The sequence below is a fragment of the Coregonus lavaretus genome (assembly GCF_964263955.1).
Source record: "Coregonus lavaretus genome assembly, chromosome: 3".
In the NCBI taxonomy this organism is placed as follows: Eukaryota; Metazoa; Chordata; class Actinopteri; order Salmoniformes; family Salmonidae; genus Coregonus; species Coregonus lavaretus.
Window position 1 is genome coordinate 77,187,766 of NC_139990.1, and position 21,363 is coordinate 77,209,128.

The following is a 21,363-nucleotide window of genomic DNA, read 5'->3' on the forward strand; positions in this document are numbered from 1 at the left end:
ACAAAAAAAAAAATGTATGCACGCATGACTGTAAGTCGCTTTGGATAAAAGCGTCTGCTAAATGGCATATTATTATTATTATTATAACAAACAGCAGTAGGCTTCAACACTAGGAACCAGACTGACTGTGTGGACTGTAACAAACAGCAGTAGGCTTCAACACTAGGAACCAGACTGACTGTGTGGACTGTAACAAACAGCAGTAGGCTTCAACACTAAGAACCAGACTGACTGTGTGGACTGTAACAAACAGCAGTAGGCTTCAACACTAGGAACCAGACTGACTGTGTGGACTGTAACAAACAGCAGTAGGCTTCAACACTAAGAACCAGACTGACTGTGTGGACTGTAACAAACAGCAGTAGGCTTCAACACTAGGAACCAGGCTGACTGTGTGGACTGTAACAAACAGCAGTAGGCTTCAACACTAAGAACCAGACTGACTGTGTGGACTGTAACAAACAGCAGTAGGCTTCAACACTAAGAACCAGACTGACTGTGTGGACTGTAACAAACAGCAGTAGGCTTCAACACTAAGAACCAGAGGAATGCGTGAGTAGCTCTAACTGTGCTCTGCTGAGGGAAAAGAAAGTTCCAGCTAACTCAAACCATTCCTGAAAAGAAGGACATGGCTGCCAGCAGCTTAAGAGCAGCAGGCTGAACACAGCCAAGCAAGGAGGCCTGAACACCGTATGGCTATAAAGACAGAGGGGAGAGACAGGGGGACTACAGAGGCTGGAAAGTATGTAGAGTGTTTCTGAAGTCGTCTCAGTAGCCAATGAAAGCAGACACGGACCCATTGAACTGCCTGCATGCTATGAAATGATTATTCTGAGTGTAGTGTATGCAGTGGTGGGAAAAAGTACCCAATTGTCATACTTGAGTAAAAGATATCTTAATAGAAAATGACTCAAGTAAAAGTGAAAGTCACCCAGTAAAATACTACATGAGTAAAAGTATTTGGTTTTAAATATAAGTATCAAAAGTACAAGTATAAATCATTTCAAATTCCTTATATTAAGCAAAGCAGACGGACACATTTTCCAGTTTATTTATTTACAGATCACCAGGGGCACACCAACACTCAGACATCATTTACAAACGAAGCACGACCAGGGATGTTCTCTTGATAAGTGTGCAAATTAGACCATTTGACTGTCCTGCTTAACTAATACTTTTGGGTGTAAAGTAAAAAGTACATTATTTTCTTTAGGAACGTAGTGAAGTAAAAGTTGTCCCAAAAAAATGAATAGTAAAGTAAAGTACAGATACCCCAAAAAACTACTTAAGTAGTACTTTAAAGTATTTTTACTGAAGTATTTTACACCAGCGAGTGTATGTATTCTGAATACAGGAGCATGTCTCTGAGTCTGTCCTGTAACCATGACGTTTTCTCCTGTTCATTCATTAGCTGCCTGACCCCATTTCAACGCTTCCTTGTCTAGCTAAGATTCTTCAATCCTTGGTAAATGTACAACTTTGCTCTTCTTTATCTGAGAAATGTATTTTGTATGTAAATCAAATTGGGGTTTAGGCCTGGGCATATAACTATTACAGCAACCACTTTAGTTGTTAATGATCTTGTCAATGCTTTAGACACTAAAATGAAATGTGCTGCTTTGTTTGTGGACCTGTCAAAAGCGTTTGATAATGCTATTTTATTTAATAAATTGTCCTCGATAGGCCTGAGCTCTGACGCCTGTTCATGATTTCATGTTTATCTTAGTGACAGAACTCAGGCCATCGTGATTGATGGGGTTAAGTCTGAATTTCATAAAGGTGTACCACAGGGGTTGATTTTTGGGACCTGTTCTCTTCACTATTTATATAAACACCATTGGTCAATTTGTTAAATTTAAACTTCATCTATATGTGGATGATACTATTATGTATGCTATTGCCGTGACTGTAGATCTGGCTGTGTCAAAACTACAGTCAGATTTTATAGCTATGCAGGAATCCCTTGCTGATCTAAAACTAGTGCTTAATATGGGCAAAACTAAATGCATGTTGTTTTTAAAACCTCTCCATCCCTCCCTGTCCGTCCCTCCCTATCCCTCCCTGTCCGTCCCTCCATGTCCGTCCCTGTCCCTCCCTATCCCTCCCTCCATGTCCCTGTCTCTCCCTATCCCTCCCTCCATGTCCCTCCCTATCCCTCCCTCCCTCACTGTCCCTCCCTGTCCATCCGTCCCTCCATGTCCCTGTCCCTCCCTATCCCTGTCCGTCCCTCCATGTCCCTGTCCCTCCCCGTCAGTCCCTCCCTCCCTATCCCAGCCTCGTGGTACAACAGACACCCTGGGCCTGGCTTTCTGCCAACACCCAGTCAGGAAGGGAATTAGACAGCTAACAACTTTAAACAGAACAACATGACTAGGGGATTACTGACTGTTCTGTATGGCAGAGCCAGGCAGAGAACACTGGGGACAAACCGGACAGAGAGAATGGATCTACAGCGCCTTCAGAAAGTATTCATACATTTACATTTTAGTCATTTAGCAGACGCTCTTATCCAGAGCGACTTACAGTTAGACCCCTTGACTTATTCCACATTTTGTGTTACAGCTTGAATTCAAAATGGATTAAATATGTTTTTCCCATCACCCATCTAAACACAATACCCCATAATGACAGTGAAAACACGTTTTTAGATTATTATTATTTTTTAATTGAAAATGAAATACAGCAATATCTAATATACATAAGTATTCACACCCCTTTGTTATGACAATCCAAACTGAGCTCAGGTGCATCCAATTTCCTTTGATCATCCTTGAGATGTCACTACAACTTTGTGGCCAATTCAATTGATTGGACATGATTTATAAAGAAACACATCTGTCTATATAAGGTCCCACAGTTGACAGTGCATGTCAGAGCAGAAACTATACCATGAAGTCTAAGGAACTGTCTGTAGATCTCTGTGATGAGGCATATATCTGGGGAAGGGTATAAAACAATTTCTAAAGTGTTGAAAGTTTCCAAGAGTACAGTGGTCTCCATCATTAGGAAATGGAAAACATATGGAACTACCCAGACTCTGCCTAGAGCTGGCCGTCCGACCAAACTGAGCAACCGGGCAAGAATGACCTTGGTTAGGGAGGTGACCAAGAACCCAATGACCGCTCTGACAGAACGACAGAGTTCCTTGGCTGAGATGGGAGAACCTGCCAGAAGGACAACAGTCTCTCCCTCACTTCACCATTCTGGGCATTATGGGAGAGTGGCCAGACGGAAGCATCTCCTGAGAAAAAGGCAGCACGCCTGGAGACTCAGATCATAAAGGCAAAAGATTATGTGGTCTGATGAGACAAAAATGTAACTCTTTGACCCGAATGCAAAGCGCTATGTCTGGAGAAAACCAGGCACAGCTCATCACCCATCTAACACCATCCCTACCGTGAAACATGGTGGTGGCAGCATCATGCTATGGGGATGCTTTTCAGCAGCAGGGACTGGGAGACTGGTAAGGATAGAGGGAACAATAAATGGAGCCAAATACAGGAAAATCCTTGATGAGAACCTACTTCAGAACGCAAATGACCTTAGACTGGGGCGAAGATTTACATTCCATCAGGACAATGACCCCAAGCATAAAGCCAAAGCAACGCTGGAATGGCTTTAGAACAAGAATGTGAAAGTCCTTGAGTGGTCCAGCCAAAGCCCAGACTTGAATCCCATTTAAAATCTGTGGAAAGACTTGAAGATTGCTGTTCACTGCCGCTCCCCATCTAACAGAGCATGAGAAAATCTGCAAGGAAGAATGGGAGAAAATTCCCAAACCCAGATGTGCAAAGCTGGGGTGTGAATACTTATGTATTCTTACTTATGTACATATGTCCAGGCCAGCCTGCAGCATCACGCTGATGATATAATATATTACATTTACATTTACATTTTAGTCATTTAGCAGACGCTCTTATCCAGAGCGACTTACAGGAGCAATTAGGGTTAAGTGCCTTGCTCAAGGGCACATCGACAGATTTTTCACCTAGTCGGCTCGGGGATTAGAACCAGCGACCTTTCGGTTACTGGCACAGGCCGGCAGGTAGCCTAGCGGTTACCAACACTTGGAGCCAGGCCAGCCTGCAGCATCACGCTGATGATATAATATATAGGCCGGCAGGTAGCCTAGCGGTTAAGAGCGTTGGGCCAGTAACCAAAAGTTGCTGGTTCGAATCCCCGAGCAGACTAGGTGAAAAATCTATCGATGTGCCCTTGAGCAAGGCACTTGACCCTAATTGCTCCTGTAAATCGCTCTGGATAGGAGCATCTGCTAAATGACAAAAAATGTCAAATGTAAATGTCATGTGATGGAGTTAACACAGTAGGCTAATGGATGGACCATCGGCCCTCGACTCTCTCTCACCACAGAGTGAGGCCTCATCTCTCCTTTCCTGCTCTGTCCTCTCCTTTCCAGCAGGTCAATGACAAAAAGACAGCATCCATTCTTACTGAGCCAGCAGGTATCGAGTCCAACTGGAGGAAGGAGGTTTAGGGTGAAAAAAGCGTGTTTAAAAAGGCCTGTCAGAACTGGTTGTTGATGTCTTATGTTAATAGCATTATGTAGCTTGTGTGAGACAGGGAGAAGAGGACTGGGAGGAGGTTGAGTGTGTGGTTTGGCCCATAGTGACAGGGAGATTTGAGGGTGTGGTTTGGCCCATAGTGACAGGGAGATTTGAGGGTGTGGTTTGGCCCATAGTGACAGGGAGATTTGAGGGTGTGGTTTGGCCCATAGTGACAGGGAGATTTGAGGGTGTGGTTTGGCCCATAGTGACAGGGAGATTTGAGGGTGTGGTTTGGCCCATAGTGACAGGGAGATTTGAGGGTGTGGTTTGGCCCATAGTGACAGGGAGATTTGAGGGTGTGGTTTGGCCCATAGTGACAGGGAGATTTGAGGGTGTGGTTTGGCCCATAGTGACAGGGAGGGTTGAGTGTGTGGTTTGGCCCATAGTGACAGGGAGGGTTGAGTGTGTGGTTTGGCCCATAGTGACAGGGAGGGTTGAGTGTGTGGTTTGGCCCATAGTGACAGGGAGGGTTGAGTGTGTGGTTTGGCCCATCATGTAGCCAGCCTCTCTCCTGCTCCAGCCCTCTACTCTTAACACATAGCTCCACCAATCACAGAAGGGCTAAAGTTCAGCTGGAACCATTGGCCCCTCCCTCCCAGAGCTGATTGGCTGCTCCAATATGTGTGTTCTCCTCTCAGTCAGTCCCTCTACAGGCTGGTTCCCATATCCCCTCTAACCAGCAGTGCTTTCAGCTGCACGGTGAAACAGGACAGTAATACAGAGCTGCTGTTAGTGGTAGACATCACAAAAAATGTTGTCCACCACTTGAGAAATGTTCAGTGAGTCAGAGACAGCACGTTGTTGCGCCAGGCACCAAGCAACCAGCAACCTGTGGTGCCATCTCTTCATACCAGCAGCCTGAGCCCTGTGGTGCCATCTCTTCATGGCACAGCCTCTTCTTGTAGGGTGCTGCTATAGGACAAGTGTAGACTGTCACTATCTGGAGAATATGATCTGTTATAGGACAAGTGTAGACTGTCACTATCTGGAGAATATGATCTGCTATAGGACAAGTGTAGACTGTCACTATCTGGAGAATATGATCTGCTATAGGACACCAAGTGTAGACTGTCACTATCTGGAGAATATGATCTGCTATAGGACAAGTGTAGACACTCACTATCTGGAGAATATGATCTGTTATAGGACAAGTGTAGACTGTCACTATCTGGAGAATATGATCTGTTATAGGACAAGTGTAGACTGTCACTATCTGGAGAATATGATCTGCTATAGGACACCAAGTGTAGACTGTCACTATCTGGAGAATATGATCTGCTATAGGACAAGTGTAGACACTCACTATCTGGAGAATATGAGCTGTTATAGGACAAGTGTAGACTGTCACTATCTGGAGAATATGATCCGCTATAGGACAAGTGTAGACTGTCACTATCTGGAGAATATGATCTGCTATAGGACAAGTGTAGACTGTCACTATCTGGAGAATATGATCTGCTATAGGACAAGTATAGACTGTCACTATCTGGAGAATATGATCTGCTATAGGACAAGTGTAGACTGTCACTATCTGGAGAATATGATCCGCTATAGGACAAGTGTAGACTGTCACTATCTGGAGAATATGATCTGCTATAGGACACCAAGTGTAGACTGTCACTATCTGGAGAATATGATCTGCTATAGGACAAGTGTAGACTGTCACTATCTGGAGAATATGATCTGCTATAGGACACCAAGTGTAGACTGTCACTATCTGGAGAATATGATCTGCTATAGGACAAGTGTAGACTGTCACTATCTGGAGAATATGATCTGCTATAGGACACCAAGTGTAGACTGTCACTATCTGGAGAATATGATCTGCTATAGGACAAGTGAAACTGTCACTATCTGGAGAATATGATCTGCTATAGGACACCAAGTGTAGACTGTCACTATCTGGAGAATATGATCTGCTATAGGACAAGTGTAGACACTCACTATCTGGAGAATATGATCTGTTATAGGACAAGTGTAGACTGTCACTATCTGGAGAATATGATCTGTTATAGGACAAGTGTAGACTGTCACTATCTGGAGAATATGATCTGTTATAGGACAAGTGTAGACTGTCACTATCTGGAGAATATGATCCGCTATAGGACAAGTGTAGACTGTCACTATCTGGAGAATATGATCTGCTATAGGACAAGTGTAGACTGTCACTATCTGGAGAATATGATCTGCTATAGGACAAGTATAGACTGTCACTATCTGGAGAATATGATCTGCTATAGGACAAGTGTAGACTGTCACTATCTGGAGAATATGATCCGCTATAGGACAAGTGTAGACTGTCACTATCTGGAGAATATGATCTGCTATAGGACACCAAGTGTAGACTGTCACTATCTGGAGAATATGATCTGTTATAGGACAAGTGTAGACTGTCACTATCTGGAGAATATGATCTGTTATAGGACAAGTGTAGACTGTCACTATCTGGAGAATATGATCTGCTATAGGACAAGTGTAGACTGTCACTATCTGGAGAATATGATCTGCTATAGGACACCAAGTGTAGACTGTCACTATCTGGAGAATATGATCTGCTATAGGACAAGTGTAGACACTCACTATCTGGAGAATATGATCTGTTATAGGACAAGTGTAGACTGTCACTATCTGGAGAATATGATCTGCTATAGGACAAGTGTAGACTGTCACTATCTGGAGAATATGATATGCTATAGGACACCAAGTGTAGACTGTCACTATCTGGAGAATATGATCTGCTATAGGACAAGTGTAGACACTCACTATCTGGAGAATATGATCTGTTATAGGACAAGTGTAGACACTCACTATCTGGAGAATATGATCCGCTATAGGACAAGTGTAGACTGTCACTATCTGGAGAATATGATCTGCTATAGGACACCAAGTGTAGACTGTCACTATCTGGAGAATATGATCCGCTATAGGAAAAGTGTAGACTGTCACTATCTGGAGAATATGATCTGCTATAGGACAAGTGTAGACTGTCACTATCTGGAGAATATGATCTGCTATAGGACAAGTATAGACTGTCACTATCTGGAGAATATGATCTGCTATAGGACAAGTGTAGACTGTCACTATCTGGAGAATATGATCCGCTATAGGACAAGTGTAGACTGTCACTATCTGGAGAATATGATCTGCTATAGGACACCAAGTGTAGACTGTCACTATCTGGAGAATATGATCTGCTATAGGACACCAAGTGTAGACTGTCACTATCTGGAGAATATGATCTGCTATAGGACAAGTGTAGACTGTCACTATCTGGAGAATATGATCCGCTATAGGACAAGTGTAGACTGTCACTATCTGGAGAATATGATCTGCTATAGGACAAGTGTAGACTGTCACTATCTGGAAAATATGATCTGCTATAGGACAAGTATAGACTGTCACTATCTGGAGAATATGATCTGCTATAGGACAAGTGTAGACTGTCACTATCTGGAGAATATGATCCGCTATAGGACAAGTGTAGACTGTCACTATCTGGAGAATATGATCTGCTATAAGACACCAAGTGTAGACTGTCACTATCTGGAGAATATGATCTGCTATAGGACAAGTGTAGACTGTCACTATCTGGAGAATATGATCTGCTATAGGACACCAAGTGTAGACTGTCACTATCTGGAGAATATGATCTGCTATAGGACAAGTGTAGACTGTCACTATCTGGAGAATATGATCTGCTATAGGACACCAAGTGTAGACTGTCACTATCTGGAGAATATGATCTGCTATAGGACAAGTGTAGACTGTCACTATCTGGAGAATATGATCTGCTATAGGACACCAAGTGTAGACTGTCACTATCTGGAGAATATGATCTGCTATAGGACAAGTGTAGACACTCACTATCTGGAGAATATGATCTGTTATAGGACAAGTGTAGACTGTCACTATCTGGAGAATATGATCTGTTATAGGACAAGTGTAGACTGTCACTATCTGGAGAATATGATCTGTTATAGGACAAGTGTAGACTGTCACTATCTGGAGAATATGATCCGCTATAGGACAAGTGTAGACTGTCACTATCTGGAGAATATGATCTGCTATAGGACAAGTGTAGACTGTCACTATCTGGAGAATATGATCTGCTATAGGACAAGTATAGACTGTCACTATCTGGAGAATATGATCTGCTATAGGACAAGTGTAGACTGTCACTATCTGGAGAATATGATCCGCTATAGGACAAGTGTAGACTGTCACTATCTGGAGAATATGATCTGCTATAGGACACCAAGTGTAGACTGTCACTATCTGGAGAATATGATCTGCTATAGGACAAGTGTAGACTGTCACTATCTGGAGAATATGATCTGCTATAGGACACCAAGTGTAGACTGTCACTATCTGGAGAATATGATCTGCTATAGGACAAGTGTAGACTGTCACTATCTGGAGAATATGATCTGCTATAGGACAAGTGTGGACTGTCACTATCTGGAGAATATGATCTGCTATAGGACAAGTGTAGACTGTCACTATCTGGAGAATATGATCTGCTATAGGACAAGTATAGACTGTCACTATCTGAATAATATGATCTGCTATAGGACAAGTGTAGACTGTCACTATCTGGAGAATATGATATGTTATAGGACACCAAGTGTAGACTGTCACTATCTGGAGAATATGATCTGTTATAGGACAAGTGTAGACTGTCACTATCTGGAGAATATGATCTGTTATAGGACAAGTGTAGACTGTCACTATCTGGAGAATATGATCTGCTATAGGACAAGTGTAGACTGTCACTATCTGGAGAATATGATCTGCTATAGGACACCAAGTGTAGACTGTCACTATCTGGAGAATATGATCTGCTATAGGACAAGTGTAGACACTCACTATCTGGAGAATATGATCTGTTATAGGACAAGTGTAGACTGTCACTATCTGGAGAATATGATCTGCTATAGGACACCAAGTGTAGACTGTCACTATCTGGAGAATATGATCTGCTATAGGACAAGTGTAGACTGTCACTATCTGGAGAATATGATCTGCTATAGGACAAGTGTAGACACTCACTATCTGGAGAATATGATCTGTTATAGGACAAGTGTAGACTGTCACTATCTGGAGAATATGATCCGCTATAGGACAAGTGTAGACTGTCACTATCTGGAGAATATGATCTGCTATAGGACACCAAGTGTAGACTGTCACTATCTGGAGAATATGATCCGCTATAGGACAAGTGTAGACTGTCACTATCTGGAGAATATGATCTGCTATAGGACAAGTGTAGACTGTCACTATCTGGAGAATATGATCTGCTATAGGACAAGTATAGACTGTCACTATCTGGAGAATATGATCTGCTATAGGACAAGTGTAGACTGTCACTATCTGGAGAATATGATCCGCTATAGGACAAGTGTAGACTGTCACTATCTGGAGAATATGATCTGCTATAGGACACCAAGTGTAGACTGTCACTATCTGGAGAATATGATCTGCTATAGGACAAGTGTAGACTGTCACTATCTGGAGAATATGATCTGTTATAGGACACCAAGTGTAGACTGTCACTATCTGGAGAATATGATCTGCTATAGGACAAGTGTAGACTGTCACTATCTGGAGAATATGATCTGCTATAGGACACCAAGTGTAGACTGTCACTATCTGGAGAATATGATCTGCTATAGGACAAGTGTAGACTGTCACTATCTGGAGAATATGATCTGCTATAGGACACCAAGTGTAGACTGTCACTATCTGGAGAATATGATCTGCTATAGGACAAGTGTAGACACTCACTATCTGGAGAATATGATCTGTTATAGGACAAGTGTAGACTGTCACTATCTGGAAAATATGATCTGCTATAGGACAAGTGTAGACTGTCACTATCTGGAGAATATGATCTGCTATAGGACAAGTATAGACTGTCACTATCTGGAGAATATGATCTGCTATAGGACAAGTGTAGACTGTCACTATCTGGAGAATATGATCCGCTATAGGACAAGTGTAGACTGTCACTATCTGGAGAATATGATCTGCTATAGGACACCAAGTGTAGACTGTCACTATCTGGAGAATATGATCTGCTATAGGACAAGTGTAGACACTCACTATCTGGAGAATATGATCTGCTATAGGACAAGTGTAGACTGTCACTATCTGGAAAATATGATCTGCTATAGGACAAGTATAGACTGTCACTATCTGGAGAATATGATCTGCTATAGGACAAGTGTAGACTGTCACTATCTGGAGAATATGATCCGCTATAGGACAAGTGTAGACTGTCACTATCTGGAGAATATGATCTGCTATAAGACACCAAGTGTAGACTGTCACTATCTGGAGAATATGATCTGCTATAGGACAAGTGTAGACTGTCACTATCTGGAGAATATGATCTGCTATAGGACACCAAGTGTAGACTGTCACTATCTGGAGAATATGATCTGCTATAGGACAAGTGTAGACTGTCACTATCTGGAGAATATGATCTGCTATAGGACACCAAGTGTAGACTGTCACTATCTGGAGAATATGATCTGCTATAGGACAAGTGTAGACTGTCACTATCTGGAGAATATGATCTGCTATAGGACACCAAGTGTAGACTGTCACTATCTGGAGAATATGATCTGCTATAGGACAAGTGTAGACACTCACTATCTGGAGAATATGATCTGTTATAGGACAAGTGTAGACTGTCACTATCTGGAGAATATGATCTGTTATAGGACAAGTGTAGACTGTCACTATCTGGAGAATATGATCTGTTATAGGACAAGTGTAGACTGTCACTATCTGGAGAATATGATCCGCTATAGGACAAGTGTAGACTGTCACTATCTGGAGAATATGATCTGCTATAGGACAAGTGTAGACTGTCACTATCTGGAGAATATGATCTGCTATAGGACAAGTATAGACTGTCACTATCTGGAGAATATGATCTGCTATAGGACAAGTGTAGACTGTCACTATCTGGAGAATATGATCCGCTATAGGACAAGTGTAGACTGTCACTATCTGGAGAATATGATCTGCTATAGGACACCAAGTGTAGACTGTCACTATCTGGAGAATATGATCTGCTATAGGACAAGTGTAGACTGTCACTATCTGGAGAATATGATCTGCTATAGGACACCAAGTGTAGACTGTCACTATCTGGAGAATATGATCTGCTATAGGACAAGTGTAGACTGTCACTATCTGGAGAATATGATCTGCTATAGGACAAGTGTGGACTGTCACTATCTGGAGAATATGATCTGCTATAGGACAAGTGTAGACTGTCACTATCTGGAGAATATGATCTGCTATAGGACAAGTATAGACTGTCACTATCTGAATAATATGATCTGCTATAGGACAAGTGTAGACTGTCACTATCTGGAGAATATGATATGTTATAGGACACCAAGTGTAGACTGTCACTATCTGGAGAATATGATCTGTTATAGGACAAGTGTAGACTGTCACTATCTGGAGAATATGATCTGTTATAGGACAAGTGTAGACTGTCACTATCTGGAGAATATGATCTGCTATAGGACAAGTGTAGACTGTCACTATCTGGAGAATATGATCTGCTATAGGACACCAAGTGTAGACTGTCACTATCTGGAGAATATGATCTGCTATAGGACAAGTGTAGACACTCACTATCTGGAGAATATGATCTGTTATAGGACAAGTGTAGACTGTCACTATCTGGAGAATATGGTCTGCTATAGGACAAGTGTAGACTGTCACTATCTGGAGAATATGATCTGCTATAGGACACCAAGTGTAGACTGTCACTATCTGGAGAATATGATCTGCTATAGGACAAGTGTAGACACTCACTATCTGGAGAATATGATCTGTTATAGGACAAGTGTAGACTGTCACTATCTGGAGAATATGATCCGCTATAGGACAAGTGTAGACTGTCACTATCTGGAGAATATGATCTGCTATAGGACACCAAGTGTAGACTGTCACTATCTGGAGAATATGATCCGCTATAGGACAAGTGTAGACTGTCACTATCTGGAGAATATGATCTGCTATAGGACAAGTGTAGACTGTCACTATCTGGAGAATATGATCTGCTATAGGACAAGTATAGACTGTCACTATCTGGAGAATATGATCTGCTATAGGACAAGTGTAGACTGTCACTATCTGGAGAATATGATCCGCTATAGGACAAGTGTAGACTGTCACTATCTGGAGAATATGATCTGCTATAGGACACCAAGTGTAGACTGTCACTATCTGGAGAATATGATCTGCTATAGGACAAGTGTAGACTGTCACTATCTGGAGAATATGATCTGTTATAGGACACCAAGTGTAGACTGTCACTATCTGGAGAATATGATCTGCTATAGGACAAGTGTAGACTGTCACTATCTGGAGAATATGATCTGCTATAGGACACCAAGTGTAGACTGTCACTATCTGGAGAATATGATCTGCTATAGGACAAGTGTAGACTGTCACTATCTGGAGAATATGATCTGCTATAGGACACCAAGTGTAGACTGTCACTATCTGGAGAATATGATCTGCTATAGGACAAGTGTAGACACTCACTATCTGGAGAATATGATCTGTTATAGGACAAGTGTAGACTGTCACTATCTGGAGAATATGATCTGTTATAGGACAAGTGTAGACTGTCACTATCTGGAGAATATGATCTGTTATAGGACAAGTGTAGACTGTCACTATCTGGAGAATATGATCCACTATAGGACAAGTGTAGACTGTCACTATCTGGAGAATATGATCTGCTATAGGACAAGTGTAGACTGTCACTATCTGGAGAATATGATCTGCTATAGGACAAGTATAGACTGTCACTATCTGGAGAATATGATCTGCTATAGGACAAGTGTAGACTGTCACTATCTGGAGAATATGATCCGCTATAGGACAAGTGTAGACTGTCACTATCTGGAGAATATGATCTGCTATAGGACACCAAGTGTAGACTGTCACTATCTGGAGAATATGATCTGCTATAGGACAAGTGTGGACTGTCACTATCTGGAGAATATGATCTGCTATAGGACAAGTGTAGACTGTCACTATCTGGAGAATATGATCTGCTATAGGACAAGTGTAGACTGTCACTATCTGGAGAATATGATCTGCTATAGGACAAGTGTAGACTGTCACTATCTGGAGAATATGATCTGCTATAGGACAAGTGTAGACTGTCACTATCTGGAGAATATGATCTGCTATAGGACAAGTGTAGACTGTCACTATCTGGAGAATATGATCTGCTATAGGACAAGTGTAGACTGTCACTATCTGGAGAATATGATCTGTTATAGGACACCAAGTGTAGACTGTCACTATCTGGAGAATATGATCTGCTATAGGACAAGTGTAGACTGTCACTATCTGGAGAATATGATCTGCTATAGGACACCAAGTGTAGACTGTCACTATCTGGAGAATATGATCTGCTATAGGACAAGTGTAGACTGTCACTATCTGGAGAATATGATCTGCTATAGGACACCAAGTGTAGACTGTCACTATCTGGAGAATATGATCTGCTATAGGACAAGTGTAGACACTCACTATCTGGAGAATATGATCTGTTATAGGACAAGTGTAGACTGTCACTATCTGGAGAATATGATCTGTTATAGGACAAGTGTAGACTGTCACTATCTGGAGAATATGATCTGTTATAGGACAAGTGTAGACTGTCACTATCTGGAGAATATGATCCACTATAGGACAAGTGTAGACTGTCACTATCTGGAGAATATGATCTGCTATAGGACAAGTGTAGACTGTCACTATCTGGAGAATATGATCTGCTATAGGACAAGTATAGACTGTCACTATCTGGAGAATATGATCTGCTATAGGACAAGTGTAGACTGTCACTATCTGGAGAATATGATCCGCTATAGGACAAGTGTAGACTGTCACTATCTGGAGAATATGATCTGCTATAGGACACCAAGTGTAGACTGTCACTATCTGGAGAATATGATCTGCTATAGGACAAGTGTGGACTGTCACTATCTGGAGAATATGATCTGCTATAGGACAAGTGTAGACTGTCACTATCTGGAGAATATGATCTGCTATAGGACAAGTGTAGACTGTCACTATCTGGAGAATATGATCTGCTATAGGACAAGTGTAGACTGTCACTATCTGGAGAATATGATCTGCTATAGGACAAGTGTAGACTGTCACTATCTGGAGAATATGATCTGCTATAGGACAAGTGTAGACTGTCACTATCTGGAGAATATGATCTGCTATAGGACAAGTGTAGACTGTCACTATCTGGAGAATATGATCTGCTATAGGACAAGTGTAGACTGTCACTATCTGGAGAATATGATCTGTTATAGGACACCAAGTGTAGACTGTCACTATCTGGAGAATATGATCTGTTATAGGAAAAGTGTAGACTGTCACTATCTGGAGAATATGTGTGTGATGTTAGATAAGGTATCTGATGATAACAGAGAAATGTATTTTCTTGATGACCTGAACATTGACTGGTTATCATCTCATTATCCTCTCAAGAGGAAGCTTCTTACTGTGACTAATGTCTGTAATATGACCCAGGTTATACTCAACCAACTAGAGTGTATACCAATAGTGTTGATCTGTGACTAATGGCTGTAATATGACCCAGGTTATCACTCAACCAACTAGAGTGTATACCAATAGTGTTGATCTGTGACTAATGGCTGTAATATGACCCAGGTTATCACTCAACCAACTAGTGTATACCAATAGTGTTGATCTGTGACTAATGGCTGTAATATGACCCAGGTTATCACTCAACCAACTAGAGTGTATACCAATAGTGTTGATCTGTGACTAATGGCTGTAATATGACCCAGGTTATCACTCAACCAACTAGAGTGTATACCAATAGTGTTGATCTGTGACTAATGGCTGTAATATGACCCAGGTTATCACTCAACCAACTAGAGTGTATACCAATAGTGTTGATCTGTGACTAATGGCTGTAATATGACCCAGGTTATCACTCAACCAACTAGAGTGTATACCAATAGTGTTGATCTGTGACTAATGGCTGTAATATGACCCAGGTTATCACTCAACCAACTAGAGTGTATATCAATAGTGTTGATCTGTGACTAATGGCTGTAATATGACCCAGGTTATCACTCAACCAACTAGAGTGTATATCAATAGTGTTGATCTGTGACTAATGGCTGTAATATGACCCAGGTTATCACTCAACCAACTAGAGTGTATATCAATAGTGTTGATCTGTGACTAATGGCTGTAATATGACCCAGGTTATCACTCAACCAACTAGAGTGTATATCAATAGTGTTGGATCTGTGAAATCCACTTGTATTGATAATATCTTCACTAATGCTGCAGAGCTTTGCTCCAAAGCAATACCAGTTCCCATTGGCTGTAGTGACCATAACAATATCAGTTCCCATTGGCTGTAGTGACCATAACAATATCAGTTCCCATTGGCTGTAGTGACCATTACAATATCAGTTCCCATTGGCTGTAGTGACCATAACAATATCAGTTCCCATTGGCTGTAGTGACCATTACAATATCAGTTCCCATTGGCTGTAGTGACCATTACAATATCAGTTCCCATTGGCTGTAGTGACCATTACAATATCAGTTCCCATTGGCTGTAGTGACCATAACATTGTGGCAATAACAAGGAAAACCAAAGTACCAAAAGGCAGGGCCTAAAGTAATTTAGAAGAGATCATACAAAAACATTTCTCAGGACTCTTTATAATATAATAATAATATGCCATTTAGCAGACGCTTTTATCCAAAGTGACTTACAGTCATGCGTGCATACATTTTTTGTGTATGGGTGGTCCCAGGGATCGAACCCACTACCTTGGCGTTACAAGCATCATGCTCTACCAGCTGAGCTACAGAGGATGTAAAACATGTATGTTGGTCTGATGTGTGTAAGGAGGAGAATCCAGATGCAGCACTTGGAGTATTTGTAAAAATATTCTAGCCAATTGTTGACACGCATGCACCTGTTAAACTTCCTGTGAGAACTGTTGGAGCCATCAGGATCGATGATGAACTGAAGAATGGTTCAAAGAAATGACGCAAAAAAGTGGCCAACAAGTCAGGCTCCTCAGCTGATTGGTTGACATACTGGCAATTGAGACATTTTGTAACTAAAATTCTATTACCAAAACAAGATAAATTACTTAAACTATTAAATAATATTATGGGCGGAAAACCCAATTCATCTCTATCTTTCATTGAAGTTGATGGGTCATTTAAAACAAAAACTTTTGATATAGCCAATCATTTCAATGACTTTCACTAGTAAAGTAGACAAACAGAAGTCAAATGACAACATTCTAATAATGAAAGAGAAGGATTTCTGTTTTGAAATTGTGTGTTAGAGGTGGAAAAACGATTGTTTTCCATCAATAACAAAGCTACCAGGTATAGACAGCCTAGATGGAAACTATCTAGACTGGCAGCAGACTGATGCCACCCCTATTTGCTACGTCTTTAACCAAAGCCTAAAAGGAGTGTGTCCCCAGGCGTGGAAGGAAACCGTAAAGCACCCTTTGCTGAGAAACAGCCGACCAATCGGTTTGCTGCCTGTTCTTAGTAAACTGATGGAGAGGATTGTGTTTGACCAAATACAATGCTATTTTTCAAAGAACAAGTTAACTACTGACTTTCAGCATGCATATAGGGAAGGGCACTCAACTTATACTGCACTGGCTCAGATGACTGCTTGGCTAAAATAAATGGATAATAAGAATAGTTGGAGCTATATTGGTAGATTTCAGTTCAGCCTTTGATGTTATTTATGATAATTTGTTATTTAAAAAAAAAATCACTTATTATGGCTTCACATCACCTGCCGTCACATGGTTGGAGAGTTACTTATCCAATAGAACTCAGAGGGGGGCCTCCCGAGAGGCGTCACTACAGACCCGGGTTCGATCCCAGGCGGCGCACAATTGGCCCAGCGTCGTTTGGGTTAGGGGAGGGTTTGGCCGCCGGGATGTCCTTGTCCCATCGCGCTCTAGAGACTCCTTGTGGCGACTCGTGTCACCAGTTGTACGGCGTTTCCTCCGACACATTGGTGCGGCTGGCTTCCGGGTTAAACAAGCAGTGCGGCTTGGCAGGGTCGTGTTTTGGAGGACGCATGACCTTCGCCTCTCCCGAGTCCGTACAGGAGTTGCAGCGATGGGACAAGACTGTAACTACCAATTGGATATCACAAAATTGACACACTGCTCACTTAACCCGGGAGCCAGCCACTCGGGAGGCTCCAGCTCTAAAATAATTTGTATGTCATTACTTCATAATGCATTTAATGTTTTAATAATTGAAACCGAAATGTAAAAAACGTGAATCTTTTTTTTTTTTAGAATCGAACAGACTTCAAAATGCACTAAATCACTCAGCACTACTAAATGCACAATGGGTTTAAAGCTAAACAATGCAGTCAGCACACTGCATGCCTGGCCTACTCTGCTCTATTGTTCCACTGAGGCAGGCCAGGCAGCAGGCTGGCAGAGGACCAGACACACAGCTGGAGGTCACAGGCTAGCATACACTCCCTCTCCTCTCTCTAACACAGAGAGAGATTACTGGCCAGGGAAATGGAAGGACAAAAAGAGCTCAGTCTTAGATGAAAACATCCCTGGTTTCAGGGACAGAAAATGCTGAATTTTTACTAATATCTAGGACTGGGCTTAGACCATAATATTGTTAGATGCAAAATGATTCCATCTGATCCAGAAATCTCAGTGTGGCCCGCCCTGTGTGTCTGAGCTGAGGTTCTTACCCGCAGTCGGGGGTGGGGCACCAGCGGCAGTCAGGGTCAGCCACCAGCCATCGCCTCAACATGAACTCCTCATACTTCTCCATGAGGGGCTGGTCTCCCAGGATGATGCGGATGTCGTGGGGGTTGAACCGCTCGGAGCACTCTGGACAGCTGATGTTGACGCGCGACTCACTGATCTCTATGCGCAAGTACTGGCGCAGGCAGTCCGCACAGGAGCGGTGGTGGCAGGTCATGATGTCTGGGAAACTGTCCCTGGAGTGGCGTAGAAGGCACAGAGGGCACTCCAGCAGCTCTGGACCCCGGGAGGAAGAAGAGGAGGAGGAAGATGAGGCCCCTAGGGAGGAGGTGCAGGCAGCTCCTGCCACTGAGAAGGCAGAGTTCTTATCGTTTAGCATGAGGTCTGAGTGGATGCTGTCTATGCTGGCGATGGCATCTCCTCCTCCTCCTCCTCCTCCTCCATGGAGCTCCTTGGACTTCCTCTTGGGCTCCCGGCGCCGTCTGAACAGGTTCCCCAGGGACAGACGTCTCTTCTTGGGGGCCTTCTTGACGGAGGGCAGGCTGACTGAGGAGGAGGTGGAGGACTGAAGGTCCCGGTCAGAGCCCATGGCGTGGTCCTTCTGGAGGCTCATCATCATGTTGTCTCCAGAGGGGGGCGCTGCCCAGAGTTAGGGAGGCTGGGAACAGGGAGAGACTGAGGTGGGTGGGGTTGTGGACAGTGGAAGGGAGGGAGGGGGGGGGGGGTCAGGTGTCTAGTGGGGCACACAGGGTTTAAGCCATGGTGTTCTCGTCAGTCCTTTCCTGGGTCTCCGGGGCTCAGAGGGGCCTGAGGATAAAATAGAAGAGAAGGAAACAAAAGTATCTGTTAACAAGTATTCAAACACCAAGCATCTACATGTGGAACGTTAACTACAGGTTTCTAAAATTAAACAAGATACACTCCACATCTGGAGTCATCGTTTCAATCATCGTATGAACTAGAGAAGCCGGTGACTGTGATAAACTCCTTAATGCCATCTGATTAACTCCGGAACGTATTCCAGTCTGTGCTAGCGAAACAGTCCTGTAGCTTAGACTCCGCTTCATCGGACCACTTCCGTATTGAGCATGTCACTGGTGCTTCCTGTTTGAGTTTTTGCTTGTAAGCAGGAATCAGGAGGATAGAGTTGTGGTTAGATTTGCCAATTGGAGGGTGAGGGGGAGCTTTGTGTGTGTGGAGTAAAGGTGATCTAGAGTTTTTTCGCCTCTAGTTGCAAAGGTGACATGCTGGTAGAAAACGGATTTCCGTTTTCCTGCATTAAAGTCCCCGGCCACTAGGAGCGCCGCCTCTGGATGAGCATTTTCTTGTTTGCTTATGGCCTTATACAGCTGGTTGAGTGAGGTCTTAGTGCCAGCAGCGGTTTGTGGTGGTAAATAGACAGCTACGAAAAATGTAAATATATGGTGTACAATTGATCATAAGGTATTCTAACTCAGGCGAGCAGAACCTCGAGACTTCCTTAATATTAGAGATCGCGCACCAGCTGTTGTTAACAAAGAGACACACAACTCCCCTTGAGTTTACCAGAAGCTTCCGTTCTGTCCTGCTGATGTATAGAAAAATGTGCTCGATTTATATTTTCCATGTCCTTGTTCAGCCACGACTCTGAGAAACATAGGATATTACAGTTCTTCAGATTACGTTGAAAGGACAGTCTCAAACGGAGCTCGTGCAATTTACTCTCCAGTTATTGCACGCTCGCCAACAGAACAAAGGGGAGAGGTGGTTTATCCAGTCGCCGACGAAGTCTCGTCAGGTATCCCGCACGCCAGCCTCTAGAACACTGCCTCTTCCTTTTACGAGTGTCTGGGATTTGGGCCTGGTCCGGGATGAGCAGTATGTCCTTCTCCACCGACTCATTGAAGTAGAAATCCTCGTCCAAATCGATGTTAGTGATCGCTGGTCTGATGTCCAGCTCTTTTCGGTCACAGGAAGGATGCGAGGAAACGATGGTGGAAACATTATGTACAAAACAAGTAAAGATCAGCGAGGAAAAAAACACAAAATTGCACAATTAGTCAGGAGCCGGTAAAGCATAGGATCAGAGATCACGTCATGTTTCGCAGAGAGAGAGGTTCATATAGGATCAGAGATCACTTTATGTCTGGGTGTCATTACTAAACACAGTTGGCCCCTGATGTCTGGGTGTCATTACTAAACACAGTTGGCCCCTGATGTCTGGGTGTCATTACTAAACACAGTTGGCCCCTGATGTCTGGGTGTCATTACTAAACACAGTTGGCCCCTGATGTCTGGGTGTCATTACTAAACACAGTTGGCCCCTGATGTCTGGGTGTCATTACTAAACACAGTTGGCCCCTGATGTCTGGGTGTCATTACTAAACACAGTTGGCCCCTGATGTCTGGGTGTCATTACTAAACACAGTTGGCCCCTGATGTCTGGGTGTCATTACTAAACACAGTTGGCCCCTGATGTCTGGGTGTCATTACTAAACACAGTTGGCCCCTGATGTCTGGGTGTCATTACTAAACACAGTTGGCCCCTGATGTCTGGGTGTCATTACTAAACACAGTTGGCCCCAGCAGCAGTGTGTAGTGTGTAATATCCACACTACGGTCTCTCTAAGCTCAAGTGTAATATGTGTTCTGGAGAATTTCACAGCTCACTGTGTTCTCTGGAACCATGCATGAAAACATCACACACACACACAAGATATTGAGGAGATCCCAACACCAGTGTGCCAGACAGAACCCAACGATACTGAGGAGATCCCAACACCAGTGTGCCAGACAGAACCCAACGATACTGAGGAGATCCCAACACCAGTGTGCCAGACAGAACCCAACGATACTGAGGAGATCCCAACACCAGTGTGCCAGACAGAACCCAGCTACACTATGTGCAGTTTTCTCCCATTTCTCTTCTTAGGGGGGACTGACTAGTCTTCTGTCCTCTGCCAGGCCACAAACAGCGGAGCTGAAAACGA

General features: G+C 42.9%; 1 protein-coding gene across 2 annotated transcripts in view; it reads right to left on the minus strand.

The window, feature by feature from the left end:
* Positions 1-21,363, minus strand: part of LOC311123633 (E3 ubiquitin-protein ligase RNF19A-like) — a 94,088-nt gene that overhangs the window by 24,146 nt on the left and 48,579 nt on the right. For both annotated transcript variants that reach the window (XM_084158203.1, XM_084158202.1), the window contains exon 2: positions 18,379-19,201. In XM_084158203.1, coding sequence (XP_084014329.1) covers positions 18,379-19,013 — 635 coding nt within the window. In that variant the 5' untranslated portion in view covers positions 19,014-19,201. The remainder of the gene's footprint in view (positions 1-18,378; positions 19,202-21,363) is intronic.